General features: G+C 42.3%; 1 protein-coding gene across 5 annotated transcripts in view; it reads right to left on the bottom strand.

Moving 5' to 3' along the window:
• IGSF5 (immunoglobulin superfamily member 5) overlaps positions 1-17,667 on the bottom strand; it is a 46,189-nt gene extending 28,522 nt beyond the window's left edge. The window contains exons 1-2 of one of the 5 annotated variants that reach the window (XM_042810338.1): positions 17,639-17,667; positions 3,020-3,221 (exon numbers count right to left, since the gene is read on the bottom strand). In XM_042810338.1, coding sequence (XP_042666272.1) covers positions 3,020-3,077 — 58 coding nt within the window. In that variant the 5' untranslated portion in view covers positions 3,078-3,221; positions 17,639-17,667. Of the gene's footprint in view, positions 1-3,019; positions 3,222-5,499; positions 5,641-17,638 lie in introns of those variants that run through there. The other 4 variants (XM_042810340.1, XM_042810336.1, XM_042810341.1 and 1 more) reach the window with 4 other exon arrangements.
• Positions 17,668-17,675: the final 8 nt, after the last annotated feature.

Genomic DNA, 17,675 nt, shown 5'->3' with positions numbered 1-17,675 from the left:
ATCACTTGAGCTTTGAAGAGCAGAGCTGAGTTGGGACACCTCCTCTGGGTCACATTATTATATGTTTATAAAGAAGTCACCAGTGGTGAAAGTCTCCTTTATATGATAACTGTTCACAGTATTTCAGTTGCTGTCCTTCCCAGCAGCACACAAATGCACATCAACACCCTCAGGAACTCCTTATTCCCTCCCCTGTCACACAGTTTCGCTGTCACTTCACCATGAGTTTTGAAGACACAGAATTGCCTCTTCAGTTCTCAGGGCCATAGCTGATACCTAGCAACTTCATTTTCCAAGGAACCACCTTTGCTTTTGTCCCTGGTATTTTTCCTTTCCCACCTGAAGTAACTCTATAGAATTGCTTTGTCATTCTGAAGGTTTCAGCAGCATTTCAGGGCATTAAGACATGGTTACCTTTCTTCTTTCCCTCCCCTCCTCTACTGACTTGCTTTTTCCTCCTCGTGTAAATGATCTATTTACACGCAACACAACTAAAGACAGGATGGATTCATCCTTTTGCCATAAATCTTTTTTTCCCCCCATCATCACTATGATATTTCAAAAATATTCTCCTCCTCAGTGCTGTTACCAACCTCCCAAAACTCTGTATTTTATCCTTCAGTTTTTGTGCCATCTGTGTCCTTTCCTACTTTGCTATTTGTTTTTCTACTCTTCTCCTTCCAGTTTGTTTAAAATTCCTTTTTCTTTCCTTCTTTAGTCCTGTGCTCATTGCACCTTGTTTTCTGCCTCTCTTACCTCACAGCTTTGCCCAGGTCTGCAATAAATGGTTTTGGATTTAGTAGGTTTTTCTTCAGAGCATCTCAACTTTATTTCACAAACCAGCAGCCATGAATCTGAGCTTTTTGAAAACCAAATTAAGTTAGAGCTTCTTAAAGCCTGCAGAGAAGGACAAGCTTATTTTCTGATTTAATAATACTCTAAAATGCTTATATATGACATTTCAGTCAAGCAACGCCAGTCTACAGGTACTTAGTGACATTTTTGCCACCCACACAAAGTCCTGCACATCCCCCAATTGCATTTTCTCATCTTTTGTCTGACACTATTTGAAAGAGGCCAATTGCAACCTCTTCTATCTCTGCTGCTGGACCTCTCCTCCTCCTGTACTGTGGCATACGGGTTCCCAGGCTGGGAGCATCTCAGCAGCACATGCAACACACTGGCAGCAAGCTGGGATTCCGCACTATGTCAGCCCGGCAGTGCAATTGCTGCCAAAAGGTGCACGGTGCCCACCCAGGGCAATACTCAAATTGCCATGCAGCTGTCTTGGTAGCCCATGTGCAGTGACACTTCTTCCAAGAATAGCACTTTTTTCTCTCCACAATACACTTTTTCTGCCCACTGTGGGCTGTGGCCCTTTGGCTGCATCACACAGTGTGAGCAATGCCTGCTGCCCCAACACAGCTTGAAGCTGGGGCAGTAAAACATCGCAATTGTGTTTGACTAAAAGCATCGGTGAAATAGACACCCACTAAAACTCACAAAACTCCTGTTCTGAATGTGAGAAGACAATACAAGAAAGAAAACAAGTAAAATTGAGGCTTCCTAACTGTAACATCTCAGTGTCTCAAAATATGAGACTTGAGGACTGCCTGAACCAACAGTTGCACATGCACCTGTATTATGTCTGCATATAGCTTTTTTTCCAGTCTATTTATAATTTGGTATCCCCCACGTGCAGTGACCAAGAGTTTTACTATTTGATGACATCCTGTCAAGAAAAGCACACACTTTGGTTTGATTTACATCCACTTTCTAATAGAACTAGTGGCCACAAGTAAAACTTACTAAAACTCTAAATAGCCATTCTACTCTTCACCTCCATATAAATACTCTAAAATGTCTTTACTATTTTTTTTTCCTACAGGTAGAAAAAAAAATGTCAGAATCTTCTTCTCATTCCTCATATCACCTCTGCCACAATTAATAACTCAGACATAGTTTGTCCTCTTTGAAATGGAAGGGATAGCTCAACATTCAGTATTTGAGACATAAGCCTTGTGTGGATTTATATAATGCCATCGCATTTCCCCAGTTGAAGACACTAAGTGCTGAAATTCCCTCTCTTTCTCAGCAACTCATTCTCTTCCCAAAGATATCTACTCTTCATCTTCAGTTAAATGATGCTTAGCACTGAATATTTTCTGCTTTTTATTACTGATTCACTTGGCATCGTGACATTTTCTGGCAAACCTTCATAGTCTTTTCATGCCTTTGGCTACCATAAGTAATTCCACACCACCTGCACAGTCTGCCACCTGACAGCTCACACTGCTCTTCATGAGTTGTTTAGCAGTTTGTTGAACACCACATATCCCTGTATAACTCTACTGGGAACAGCACTCTGCCCAATAAACTCACTGTGTTTTGCTGTATTGTGTTTCCTTTTATTGGTTATTAAGCCAATATACCTTCCCTCTCATCCCACTGCAGATCATCCTTTCAGTGCCTCTTAGAACCACAACTAAATGACAATAAACAAATCAGCATCATTTCTGATACCCATCTAGTCACCTCATTGTCATTTTCTTTAAGGTTCTGCCTTCTATTTGTATTCACTTTGAGACTCAGGCATGCAAAATGTAAATTGAAGGCAAACTAAAAAAGTCATAATTTATACATATTTCTGGAAGCAAAATAAGCTGTTATTGAGCTCTTTGTGGCTACAAGCTCAAGAGCACACCTGAATAGACGGGGGTAAGGATTAGGGTAAGGAGTAGGTGCAGTGAAATGGGGAAATCCCTGCTCAGTGGCAGTGAGAGGGCAGCCTCCTCCCCACCCCTCAACTGCTCATCTTCCACACTGAAGACCACTCTAAGCTATTAGATCATTCAGATTTGAAATGAAAACTTATCCATTTTAAACACTTTGAATAATTCCCTTGTGGGATTTACTCTTCAGCCTGATATTGCTGGTAACTGCCATTTACATAACTTTAAAATTAACTCACACATTTTGTCCACAGTGGCTCATTGCCTAGTTTATGAACATGTCCTACCTGTGAGCGAGGCAGCTAAGATGAAAGGAAGTAAAACAAACTTCTGGAACCTCTCCATTGGAGCATTCTCTCCTGGTCCCTAAGGCAGGAAGCCACAGCAGCCACTGAATGCTTGAGAAGAAGCTGAAGGACAGAACTTACGGAGAAACTTGGTAATGAGTTGCTGCTTTGCGTCCTGTGATTAAGTGTAACCTTATGTAACCTGTAACGCAAACAAAGAGTGATGATTAAATAAGGCAAGGGTTGAAGGAAAAGCAGTACCCAATCTTAGAACCACTGTCTGAAAAGAAGTAGCTGAGCTTTCAGTACACAGACTTTTCTTCACCAGAGAAAACTTCCCCTCCAGACCTTGCATCCCTCAGTCCATCTTGTCTATTGTAACACTACTGCTTTAGGATCGATTGGGTCAGGGAAGCCCTATCTGCACTATTAATCATGAGTGGCTGGGAAAAACAATTCTTTTAGCTGCCTGTAATCACACGCATATGGAGGGTGCCCTGCCTGTGCCACTAGCAGTGTCCTGGCCGAGTAATGAGTACTGTGCTCCACCACTTGCTTGTCAGGCAAAGCCTCACGTGAGGCCCTAACTGGTCTTTGGGGCTGCAGAGCTGATTGGTATGTCAGGAACTGTTTTCCTCCAAGAAACAGATAAGGACAGCCTTCAGGAGGGAAAATGGGAACACACCCCAGTGCATTGTTACATCCCCAAAAATGTTTCATTGTTTTTCCATGTATGTTAGCCCCAAATTGGGATTCCTATTCATAAATTCACAGGTGCAGCCTAGCACCAGCATCACCACTGCAATCCTGCCCACCCCTAGCCACCTCACCCAGAGCCAGCCTGGGGAAATACCAAACCTCAAAGAGATAGGGTACAGAACTTGGGGTCAAAGCCATCACCTTAATTCTACGTTTTCTGTTTTTCCAGCTTTTGTGATTCACTTGTGTGAGATGATCTAGCAATTGGCAACCTTGCCTGCTGCAGAGCGGTTGGAACTTGATGATCTTTGACATCTCTTCCAACCCCAGCCATTCTATGATTGCTCTCTTCCCTCTCAAAACACATGGGAGCTGCACTGCTCGGTTTACAAACTTCTCATCTGGGAAATTTGAGTTTTTCTTCACGAGAGGGATGCAGCCCAGAGGCTGTGGTCTTGTGGCGAGCCCTTATTTCTTGCCAGGAAATTATTTTTGGTTTCAAAAGTGTTCTTTGTGGCCCTGCATAAATATTAGTATCACCATACAAATACCCTGAGTTTCCTGTGAGAAGTGTACTTTTTAGTCACCCTCTTGCTTAAACCAAAACTGCACCAAGGGCCAAACCTCAGGAGTCCTGGCCCAGCTGTTTTGCTAGACTCGAGCAAGCATCTGATTTCAGCATTCTACGCGACAACCCTACCTTAATTTCCAGCAGTACTTTTGTAAAAGTAGACACGGAAGGACAGCAAAGGGAGATCTGCAGCAGCACTTGGAGCAGGGAGGATTCTCACAGGAGATGCTGGCATGCAGCCATGGCCTCCACATCTCCAACAAAACCCTTCTTGTTCTCTAGCCAGGTGTGCTTGATTGTGGTGCCAAGCTATTATCCTGCAGCTCCACTCACCAATCAGTGCTTTGAACAGGAGGGATCTTGTGGAGCTGAGCGCAGCAGCTGTGATGAGATCAGCTGGCAGTTTGCTCTGCTTTTCCCCATTTTGCAAGCTTTCAATTTGCTTGACAAACTTAAAAGGGCAGCCCTGTCAATTAATCAACGTTTTAAGCTGAGTCTGTGTGACGATTTCTCCAACCGTGTGTTGGGAGGGGGGTAGTTTGTAGGTTGATTTGGGCATGCCTGAGGTATTCTGAAAGATTTGTGTTTCCTTGGCTACGTGCTCACTCGAAGGCTGGCGCAGGTAGCTGAGGGGAGGGCTGAAGAGCCTTCTCCCTTCCCTCTCTGCTCCAGCCTGTAGCACGCACATACACACCTGGTAGCTGTCAGCATTAGCTTTATATGCGGCCTTAACTGAAACTGAACGTAGCACCAGGAAGCAAACACAGACATCAGTAATGAGTCCTTTTCCAGGAAGTTAACATCCCGGGAGGGATCTGCAGGTACAGAGAGCACCCCAGGACCCAGCACGTCCCTAAAGCAAGCAGACGTGGTTGTGATCTCACTCATAAACAAACAGTTGGCATTGCTGGCTGTGTGGGGCAGCTGCAGGCTCTGCTCCCAGCCCCTGCTCTTGACCCAAGTCCAATTCTGTCTGCACCCACACCTGATGAAGAGGACAATATCGCCATAAATGCATGACAGCCAATGGCCTCCCAGCTGAAGCAGGAGCCAGGGAGAGGAGGAAACACAGGGAGCTGTGTTTCTCCCAGCACTTCCTCTGCCAGGCAACGCAGCTCTGCAGGATAGCAAGGATCGCCTCCCCTGGGTGCCTAAATGCGTTTTTCCACCCACTCTCTGTCACACACAAGCAGCACTCGGTGAGCCTCACCTTCCCTCCTGGAAGAAGCTTTCCCCAGGCCCAGCTGCCGCCTCTCCCTGCTCCGTGCAGTGGGGTGAGTGCCCGTGTGATCCCGTGATTGCGTTGCTGGGCTTTGGTGTGACATTGTCCCCACGGTAGATAAGGTGAGGGCTGCGTCTTCCCTCATGCCCGCCCCGATATGCATATTGTGGTGTTAATATTTAACCAGTCCTGCAGGAGGAAGCACGTAATGCTGATGACAGGCCGGAGGCAGTGAGTTACGTGCTGTCCTGACCTGAAAAGCTGGATTGGCAACGACACCTGATGTCCCAGCAGAGGGCTGCTGCCGTGCCATCTGTGCAGGTTGTAACAACATTTATTTATCATATTCTGTAGCCATGAGATTGTGTGTTAGCATCGGAGCACACTCGTCTGTCGCAGCACTGCAGGCAACACCGTGGGGAGCAGAAGCGACCCAATAGAACTCCCATGGGCCTGGGAGAGCTGAGGTGCCCCACAGCAGCTGTGCTTTTGTTGATGTTCCCCAGAGCCAGGGGCAGAAAGGCCATCACAGCTCCTGAAGAACCAGCGTGAATCCAGGGGTTCTGGTCTGGGAGATGGGGCTGGTGGTATGGCAAATGACAATGCCACAACATGGTGCCAAGAGGACTGGTGCAGAGGTTAGGCAAGGGACGCTTATGAGACAGCCTGCAGCATTGCTAGGGTAGAGAATGATGGTCCCAGAAGCTGAGATGGGCACTTGGGCCATGAGGGGAATCCAGGCAGTTGCTGAAGGAGGGTCAGGCCTGGTGCTACCCTCAGCACTGACAAAATGGGCCCCGTGCAAGTTTCATAGAACCACAGAATATCCTGAGTTGGAAGGCACCCATAAGGATCTCTGATTCTGAATTCTGTTTTTCTTCGCAGGATTAAATCATGCTTTTTTCTGGCATACCCATTCTGAAATATTTTGTTTTCTTTGTGGGGTTATGTCAAACCTTTTTCTGAAACATCTATAGTCACTTATGGTCACCAAAGCTGCAGTGCAGTCTTATGAGAGATGCTCTTGCTATTACTACAGCTTTCTTTCCTCTGAGACCTTGACTGCATCCTCCAGGCCAGTAAGTTGAGCTGCTGTGACACATCAGGAAGTATTGCTAATGAGTCAATCTGCCAGGAAGCCTAAATCATAAAGAAGAGACATATGATTTTCCTGAACTATATATCCCACTAATCACAGTAACATTTCTAGTCAGTAAAAAATAATGCCAAACTGACAGAAGATTCAAATCAGCAAAGGGAAAGGAAACATTCTGTTTGGTGAGTTTTGATTGATTTCCAAAACTGCATTTCAGAAACTTTACTAAAAGTAATATCACCCTGACTAGTTAAAACAACAGCAAAACAATCAGACTTCCTATAATTTCCTAAGCAATTATATTTTTTCATTTTATTTCTTTGCTTTTCCATGTATCTCTTTTTTAAAAATCTGACATGTCACACTCGTGTTCAGATGAGTGTCTGAACACTTTCATCCCCACTTTCAAAACTGTACTCTTAGATAACTTCTATGAACACTTTGATTTCCATCCAAATAAAAATAGAGGAAGAAAAGAGAAAGCATCTAATAAGTGGATTCCATCCCAGGTCACCCAAGTGGAAAAAGTGGTTAAAATGGATTGACTGGTTTTTGGTTTGGATTAATAAAGACAATTCTTGATAAAAAGCTTCAGAAAGAATAATAGCTGCATTTAGAACTTGTACAAAACCACCATTTGGCACTACAGAGAAGAGATAGGCTTTGTCATCTTTGTAATTGCTCTTTGGGTAGATTTAAGCTGCTAATAGATCACCCATTAGCCTCTTCTGTACCAGACTAAAGCCTGCTCTCTTAGCATCTCCTCACAAGTACTGTACTCTAGAGCCTTGGCCACTTGATCTCCTGCCCCTGGACCCTGTGTAGGTTCTCCACAACCTATCTGAACTGAGGGGCACAAAACCACACAGAGGTTTCCAGATGTGCATAGTAGAGGGGCATAACAGTTTCTTTGAACGTGCTGGAAACTCATCTCTGAACATGATCTAGTACATGGTTTGCCATATTTGCAATGAGAGGGTATTGTTGGCTTATATTCACCCTGGTATTCAGTTCCCTCAGGTCTCCAGCAAGTTTCCTACCCACTGTCACTTAGGTGATATAACTGCAGCCTATACCTCAGGGTTGTTGCAGATTTTGGTGCTTCATCACTTTGGATTTCAAGATGTTTGTGTCTTGTCTCAATCCTCAAGCTTATTAAGGTCCCTCAGATGGCACGTTGCTACATCTGTGCTGCAACTTTTGCTGCAACATTTAATCACTGGCTGATCAGCTGTCTCATTACCACACTGCAATCTGTGATATTCTGTAGATTGGCCATATCCTTAAGCATGTACATATATAAAGATGCATACAACACCCATTATGATTTTCACAAACTAGTAAAAACACTGAAAGAGGTAGAAATTTGGCAAATAAGTGATTTCAAAAACCCAAGTGGTCCTGAGGTCTATAAATGGCAATACATACTCATCACTACATTAGCTATATCCAACATAGGGTCCTTAGAGTCCCCTTTCTAACACTGAAGTGCTCTGCAGGACTAAAGATGGTTTGACACTGATGTTTCTTTGAGAGAGAACAAGGCTGTGAACCTCAGAAAAGCACTACATCATCCCTAAGTCTTGGAAGGAATTTTCAAACATAGCATTTTCCCATGTCCTTTTCTTAATTGGAGAGTTTCTAACTGATTTGGCCTCGGAAAACAGACCAAAAGGAGCAAATTGTGTTTTGCTGCACTCTGGCTCATTTTTGACAGGAGATGAACATTGACTCCCAGTTTATGAATGCTTTAAATGTTAGTACCTACCAGATGATGTCTCTGAGCACCTAAAGTTGCGCAGTTACACTGGCGCCAAGCAGATGCTTGAGCATACATCTCCATTGAGGTCTATCATTCTCAAACCAGGCAGACTGTTGGAGGCAACACATATAAATCTGTATTCTTACACAGAATCTGAGTTCATCTGAACTTATATGAGCATCAGTGCCACTAGGACCCACACCGAGGAGGTGGCAGTCATTTTGGAAGAGATGGAGTACAGGGAGTGAAAGAAACAGCCTTTGAAGGTCTTGGAGCACTGCGAGGTTTCTCAAAACAGGGTCAGCTGCCACATGCTGGGTACACTGCTGGTTTGGGAGGATGTTTTTGCATCCAAAGGCCCAGCTGATGCTCCTCCTTGGTGAGGAGCTCACCTGGAAGGTTGGGATTCTGAGTCTGAAGTTCCTCAGGTTAAAGTGGTCTTAAAATTCACATTTCCCACCTTATGAGAAACTAACCTGACTACAACTGCCCAGAATAGACTAGCAGAACACTCAAGGCAAGCAGCATCCCAGGTTCACAGTTTCACTGGGTCACCTCTACCTATACAAGAGATAAGGCTCCTTATAAAGTATTCCGTTCAGTACATTACTGCTTTTACTGTTTCCCCATGTAGCTTGCTGGCCCCAATTGCAGGCATTTCTTCCCCGCCTCCTCAGTGCAAACAATACTAGTTGAAGCCCACAGTAATGGCCTAAAGCATCCACAATGTGCATGTCTCATTCTGGATCGGACACAAGTGGGAGTTGTCAGGGAAGCACCTGTCACCTCTACCCACACACTGCTGGCTTGGACTCATCAGCTGCAATCCTCTTGGGTGCATCTGCTGCACAGTGACTGGATTCAAATGTCCTTTGTTTTCCCCAGGGCTGCTTAGGCAACCAACACACGTATTAATATTTTATTATTTATTTCTCACTGACCTTGTTAGTTCTTTTTTCACTTTGATTTTTCTAATGAACCATAGAATCGTGATGCAGTCACTGGCATTGGTTAGGATGTGTGTGGGATAAGACATAACACAGCATGGTAAAAGGTACAAAACCCCAGCCACCGAGAACAGTGTGCATGTACAAGACTACCCATGCTCATGAATATTTGAAGGATCACGTCCTAAGTTTGCTAGCCTGTTGCAAATGGAAAATCATTTTGTGAATCATCAGGCTGTGTACCATGCAGATTCCTACCTCCCACTCTAGTTTCTCTAGACACTTCTTTCCAATTCTCCCTTTGAGTGGGAGGATTTTTGCCCATTTTCTTCCAACTCTTCCAAAGTCATTTTGTACACCATGTCATTTCTTCGGCAGCTACTCAAACGTGTAAGCTGCTGGAGCAATCCTCCAAAATTTTTTGTTCTCAGTTGCGTTAGTCTGAAACATATGTCTACACAACCTGCTGTGCCAACCCACACTTTGAGCAAAATGGACTTTTAAAGTGTTGCTTACTGAAGGCTTCTGTCATTGTCACTGTGGCCATAAGCACTTTTTTTATTCCTCACAGGAGAATTGAACAAATTGTGATGATGGAAACTGAAAAGCATTTAGATACCTTCATTTGTGAGTACTTTTAACAAACAAGAATGCTGCAGAAGAAATCACCAGTCCATGCACTTCCAGGCTGTACTTTAGCTTACTTAGTTGAGTCAAAGAAAGTATGATCAGAAGCATTGAAATAAGGAAGAAGCACTTAGAGATACAACACCAAAGCTAATTTGAGATCAGTGCTAGAAACTAAAATTCTTCATTTTCCCACAAAAATTGGCTTGAAAAGTGTTTTGAACATTAGAAAGATTCTTAGAAATAGCTGCACATTAAAAAACAAATGTTCTTTCCTCAAATGGAGAATAGTTTAAGAGCTGAAACCTTTAGAAAAGGCTGAGGTAGGAGACAAGCTGAACTACAGACTGAATTAGCTGCCTTACCTACATGAGTATGTGACCCTTCTCTTAGTAGCATATCAGGCCAAGGAGATGCCAAGCTTGGCTGTTTTAAATCTGCCTCATTTTTGTTTCTTTCTCTACACACTTATTCCTTTTCTCTACTGTTTTTCAAAATACTTGACCATCTGAAAGGCATGCTTCTCATTCACAACAGTTTTACATTAGTGTTAGCTATAGTGACCAAACTGAGGCTTTGATTCACTATTTTCCTTAATTGGAACCCAAATGCACTAGAGGAAAAGCTCCAGAAGCAACAGGACCACATCATTTCCTCTATGTATTACTTATATGACTTTTGTTCTCCAGCACTTTCCTGCCAGGTCTCCTGAACTACTCCTTGCTTCCACTTCAGCAGGTGCATTCCTTCTCTCCAGTATTGAAATCTGTGATGAGTTGCAGTTGGTAAAATGAAAATGTCTTAATTCAGGAAATGTTGAAACAGTTGAAAACATTCAGCATGGAATCCAGGCAACAGTAAGTAAGTTATTCACAGAATGAAAGAAGATGCAGCTTTGGTGCTGATAGGAGGAGTGTAAATCTGAGAAGGAAATTTTTAGTGCACTCTAATAGATCAGTTCTCCTAGCAACATTTACTTCAGCTTTAGAAATGCCTTGTCTCTGATCCAAGTTGTTAGCTTAATTGCCCTGATTATCATTCAGCCTGTTCTAAGGAACTTTGTAATGCATGATAGCATGCCAAGAAAATGTAAGCATAATTTTGTACACTTACTATACTTACTGTTACATTTTTCATTATTGCTTTTCATTATTGCTTAGGGTCATGATTTCAGAATGCCTCCCTATGGAAAAATCAGACTCTTCAAGGAGATTAGGTAAAGTGCAGCTCTGTCCAGAGCTGCCTTAGCCCTGGTGCTCTTGATACCTATCAATCAGTGACATGAAGCTTGAATGGTGCACAAACCTCTTCTGCAACACACATGAACAAGTGCTTAGCCCAAGGCTACAAATCCCACGAGACATCCCACAATTAATGCCAGGAAAACTGCCAGGGGAGTATGAAGTTATACCCTTTCTCTTTCGTTTCTGATAATTTTACAAGGTTGCCAGTTATAAGAAATGTTAACACTTACACTTCTGAAAATAGAATATTAATGAATATTCCCTAAGTGACCTACCGGCGTGATCCAAACTGGCACTGTAATGATGAGAGAGTAGATTACCACCATAAAAGTCAGCCCTACACTGGAAGAGCTGTGTCTTGTTTGCATTTTCATGAAATACAGCCTTATGACTGACATCAAACTGCTCCCTTTAGGCAATCAGTTAAGATCACAAAGCAAAAAGGACGGACATTTTATTTTCTTTGAAATCATGTCTTTTATGTGCTGTACTTGTGATACAACATCTGACTGAAAGCTGTTCTTTTGCAATAAGAGAACATAAATCCCTGGCAGAGATAGTTCCATTCCATACATTCAGCTTCTCTTTATGTTTGTGTTCACTGCTATCTTTTGGATTTCTCTTACCTACAGTAAAATTTATTATGACATCAAACACTAATTCATATGCAAAATAAGACCTCCCAGAAGGTCAAGAAACCTGTGAGTGCTGAAAAACTTTAAGAATATTGAGAAGATTTACGTATTCTTAGGCTGAAATTTCCAATCTCTCTTCTCCCATACCCCATATACAATTTTCTTCAGCAAAGATGAAGAAGGCACTACCACTCTGTTACAGTGGTCCCTGGCAGCAAACATCCTCCCCCTCAAGCTGTAGCTTGTCGTGGTTTCATTGTTTTTCATTTGTATTCCAAATCAGTGTTCCATTCCATGACATGCCTGCAAAGCATGCAGGCCTTAGCCTAAGAATAAGAGGACAAGACCTTCAAAATCACAGAATCATTTGAGTTGGAAGGGACCCTTAAATGCCATCTGGTCCAACTCCCCTGCAATGAACAGGGACACCTATAGGTACATCAGGCTCAGAGACCATCCAGCCTTGAGTGTCTCCAGGGATGGGGCTTCCATCACCCCTCCAGGCAGCCTCTGCCAGTGTTTCACTATTGAGGGACCAGGAGAGCACAGCCTTTGGTGCCTTCACACATCCTCACCCCAGCACTAAGCTCTCCCCACCAGCACCAAGTACCACTCCTTAGCTGTCTCCTCACCCCAGCAGGAGCAAGCTGCACAGCTCACACACACAGCAGCTCACTCCTACTCTTGCCTCCAGGCTCTGTTCTCTCTTTAATTCCCTCATTGCACCTTTGTTAACAGAAGCACATGTAAAGCCTTCAGGTCCCTTTACGCACCAGAGTCAAACATTTACTTACAATCACTGTTGCAGCAGTAACGATTAAATTAAACATGAAGGGAATGTAGCTGCCTGGAAGATCTACAAGCTGGAGGTGTAAATCACACCACATAACTAATTTATGACATTCTGCGCCTACAGCTGTACACCGACATTTTGTAAGTGTAATGGTGGCTCTGATTCCTAAGTGCTTTTGGCAACAGAAGAATAGGAAGCTGATTACACGTGCCTCTCACCCTGCACCCAGAGCCATATGTTAAACAAGGTCAGGATGGATCAGCAGCCAGATGCAAGGGATATCAGAAAATGGTTCAGTTGCAGAGATCCAGAGATGGGACTTGGATTTTTTTTCCACACAAATAATGGACTTTCGAGTTTGTGAAACGTGAGGCAAAAAGATCTCTCAACCAAAGAAACTGTCTAATTATATTTTCCAGAGAAAATGTACTTGAACAAACTTTTTTAAAGGATAGCCTTGCACTCCTATCAGACTTTGAAAAAAAATATGTTTTCTCAGCCAGAATCTGTGCAAAATACAGGCCTGTTTTCTGGGGCTGGATGCCCTATGCCTTGCATATACATGTCTTTGTTATGGTTTTAATAATCGTGCACTTGACAGTCTAGTCATTTTGAAAACAAAAATCCATTTTCGAATCATTGCTGGCTTATAAGGTTCTGTTTGCAGATGTTTGACTTAGAGGTGCACCCTGTGCAGATTGTTAATGACAAGACAGTTGTGTGGCACGACTGCATGCTTAATTATTGGGAAAGTACTCTCATTCTCAGTCACTTCGTCATTCATGGGAGTTTTGTGCTTGCCTTAGGAAGAAGAACCAACAACTCCTACTTTAGGAAGTACAAAATAAGTATTTTAGGGGAGAAAATCCTTTGTGACTGAAAAAAGAACAAGCCTCCTAATTTAATTACATACCAAAATGATAATACATTCACAAAAAAAAAAAGTTAACACACAGATTTCTGTTAACAAAATAGTTTACTAAAATATCATACATTGGTTAGATCAACATTCTTAGGTTCTATGCAAATAATGCAAACATTATCACATGGTATTTTATTAACATTACCCAGTATCCTGGACACATCCAAGAAGGATAACGTCCTTGCCAGATCCATGATAGACAGTTAGCCCTTGTATCCCATTCAGCTTTTACTAAGGCAAGTGTTTGATTGCAAAAGTCTTTCTCAAATTCTCAAAAAAAGAAAGGGCAAATGCCTCCTCATTAGTGTTGAATCAGGTATGTTTCATGGACACATTGGAAAATCCTAACCTAAGTTGAGATCAGGTTAACTGATGCTTAGAATTGCAAAAAATGTACTTATTTTTCTGTGTTCCAAAACTCATCTCGTGTTGGAAATATACTGTATCTATGCTGAAACACACTTAACCTCTCTAAGACATTGACAGTTCTGTTGATTCCTGCAGTCCTTGTTACTCAGTGAGAAGTGCTGGAGTAACTTTTCAGAGTAACTTTCTAAATCTATTCATAAAAAAGTTAATTTAATGATCTTCCTTCCCAAGAAACATAAAAATTCTAGATTTGTGCAGATAAATTGCTAACAATTTATCTCAGTTCTTGTATTAATCTATAAAAACCTAAAAAGAGATAAGTAGATGTACACTGCAGTATTTTGTTTGCTGTCTTAGTTATATTTCCAATCTTTCTCTGGTGGCCTTTCATAGGAAAATACACATAATTTGGCAAAAGGCTACTAAAGAGTTTTGATTGTATTAAAAGCCATGATCCATGGCCTAAGCAGCAAAAGCTAGTTTCATTTAGCTGATACATATAAACTGACAAGCTCAGTGGCTGCATTTGAATAAACAGATAAATTTGCCTTACATGCAACCAGTTAGTTTTCTTAAATCATCTTTTACAGCAGAATCATACTATACAACTAATTATTTATTACATTCTTATTCGAAGCAACATACTGAATAGGAAGGATTATGAAATCAATTTCTAATTTATGTGAGCTAACAGAAAATCATATGTCGAGAAAATTAATGTGCAGCAACCTGAAGTGTCCACTTTGGAAACTAATTTGCAATGAGAATGGGAACAAGCTACCTAAATCCATCACATTTCATTCTATACTGATTTTCTCCTTATTGCAGACTTAGTAGTGGCAAGGGAAATGTTTCAGTTAGGCCATTAAATGTGTAATAACATATATTTGGAGGGGACAAAATATTACAAATGCAGTAATTTGTAGGCATCCTGCAGAGGTTTCATAGAAATTTCAAATATGCTCCCTGGAAACAACATTTGTTTAAACACACCTGAGGACCTAATAACAAATGGCACAGTAACGATGAACTTAGCCCTGAAAATATAGGGATAGCTTCTGCAAATGTGATTAACACAGAGTAGCATCATCTTCCCTAATTAGTTAGCAACATTCCTGAACTAAAATAAAACCTGTAGACAAGAAAGCTAGCAGAGCCTGCCATCATAGGTAACATTTCTGCAATGATACAAGGCCACAATCTATTCAAGTAAGATGTATTTTAATGCTGCTCAACAGCAGACATCCCACAAAGCGGTCTCCTAATGGGAGACTTTATCCTTTGGCCACAAGCTCAGCCTGACAGAAGACCAGCAGCAGCACCACCCCAGGAGCCATGTGCCTCTTGAATCACAACACCAAGTGGAAGATAATAAGCCAACTCATCTGCCTAGCCAAAGGCTCTCTGGGATAGTTTGGTTGGACTGGTCCTGACAGCTGGCGCCAGGCACAGAGGTGGAAGTGAAGCACATGCTGCAGTGAACAGAAGGGATGAGAGATGCACAAGGGGCTCTAGGAGTATTTCTCTTGAGTACCAGAAGACGCCAGGGTAAACATTAAGCTGCACTGTCTACTCTACAAGCCTGGGAACTGAGAGAGACATGAAAGCATTCATTTGTACTTAATACTTTTCCTTAGAATAACAGAATCATTAAGGTTGGAAAAGACCTCTAAGATCATCTAGTCCAACTATCTACCACTAGTATTGCCCACTAAACCATGTCCCTCAGTGCCACATCTTTACATTTCTTGAACACCTCCAGGCACAGTGACTTCACTACCTCCCTGGGCAGCTTGTTCCAATGCCTCACCACTCCTTCTCTTTTTTCCTAATAACCAATCTGCACCTCCCCTGGCACAAGTTGAGGCCATTCACTCACCTCTAGGGATGGGACATCCACAGCTTCTCTGGACAGCCTGTTCCAGTGCCTCATCACACTCTTAGCAAGTAATTTCTTCCTTAAACCTATTATAAATCTCCCCTCTTTCGCATTAAAACTGTTATACCTTGTCCTATCACTACACTCCCTGATAAAGTGTCTATCCTCAGCTGCAGACCCTGTAGGCCCCCTTTAGGTAATGGAACACCACTATAAGGTTTCTCTGGAGCCTCCTCTTCTCCAGGTTGAACAAGCCCAGCTCCCTCAACCTTACTTCAGAGGAGAGGAACATCCTTTTGTCTCTGCCCTGGACCACCCTGCACAGCTCCATGTCCTTCTTATGCTGGGAGCCTCAGAACTGAATGCAGTAATTCCAGTAGTACAATAGCAAGCTTGCACCTTGGGTACAATAATGACAAACAATGAACAGCAAAGAAAAATGACATTTCTACAATTTACATGGAAATAATAATGACTTAAATGCTGCTGTTAGGCTTGTTCAGTCTAAGCCTTTGCACCTACTGAGGGCTGGAACAAAAGCAAACGTGCTATAACAGGGTTTTGAGTCCAAGAGTAGATATACCTCCAAGCTGGAGGTGCTTTTGGTTCAGCCTGGATGTATGTGCTAGAGGAAGGCAAACATCTCCTTTGCTACCTACCCAACCACCTGGTTAGCCATGTCCCTGCTGATACCATACACGTAGCACGTAGCATGTAGTTTTTCATTATCAGCTGCCAAAAAACAGTGCATGACTTTCATTTACTTTATGTCAGAAGAAAATGCACTCTCAACATCTATCAGGATGGGGCTTATTCCTGCTGAAAATATTCATCCTGCTCTTCAGGCACAGGGAAGTGAAAAAGGACACTTACACAATTGTCACTAAGATAAATAAAAAGAACAGAAATAAGAAAAATAAACAAAACCAAACTAACAGATTGTTGTATCACAATAATCCTAATTCAGAAATTCTATTAGAAAATACGTCATGGAAACCCTGAAAGACCAAAACATCTAATCACTCCTTGCTGTTTTTGTTGCTGGATCTTTCCATATGACTTCCTCAGAAAGTCTCAGGAAGGCTGACAGTACTTGCTTTTTCACCCATCCTAATTACCCATTAGTCCCCTAACTTTATTTGAGCCAGTGTCTCACCTCTCTTTCTGATCATTAGTTTTCCCTAATATTCAACCTGAACACCCTCCCATGCAACTTGAGGCCATTCTCTCTCATCCTATCACTGTTACTAACTAGGAAAAGAGGCCAACCTCTCCACAGCCTCCTTCCAGGTTGTCATAGGGAGTGATAAAGTGTCCCCTGAGCCTTCTCTTCTCAATACTGAATAATCACAGTTCCCTCAGTTGCTCCTCATAAGACTTGTATTCCAACTTCACATTTTTGCTACTTCTTTGATGGTAAAACTGATCTTTGTGTGCAATTCAATGAAATAGGAGTACTGCATAAGGCATGATTTTATGAACTCCTTATTCCCTTCCCAGAACCCAAATACATTTTCCACCATATCTGCTGTAAGGGTTCAACTCCTTATTTATGAAACCTTAAAATATCCTAAAGATGTTCTGAGTTTTTCTTGCTAATCATGCATGGCTGTTTATCTCCCTACAGTAAGGGATATTCTATGATGTACATAGAACAATGTACAGTGACAGAGCATTGGCACAGGTTGCCCAGAGAGGCTGTGGAGTCTCCTTCTTGGAGATCTTCAGAAGCTGCCTAGCACCTGTATAATCAAGGAATAGTTGGATGTTATAACTATGAAATAAACAAAGAGAGCTTAGCAAAACAAATTAGCAGATTATGATAACAAAAGGAGAATAAATAGAAAGCTTACCCCTATCCTAGGCTCACTTACAAAACTTCAGCAGAGC

Source organism: Centrocercus urophasianus, unplaced genomic scaffold (assembly GCF_019232065.1).
Source record: "Centrocercus urophasianus isolate 14NV4802_14NV808 unplaced genomic scaffold, USGS_Curo_1.0 seq_12, whole genome shotgun sequence".
In the NCBI taxonomy this organism is placed as follows: domain Eukaryota; kingdom Metazoa; phylum Chordata; class Aves; order Galliformes; family Phasianidae; genus Centrocercus; species Centrocercus urophasianus.
This window is presented reverse-complemented; position numbering and strand designations above follow the sequence as displayed.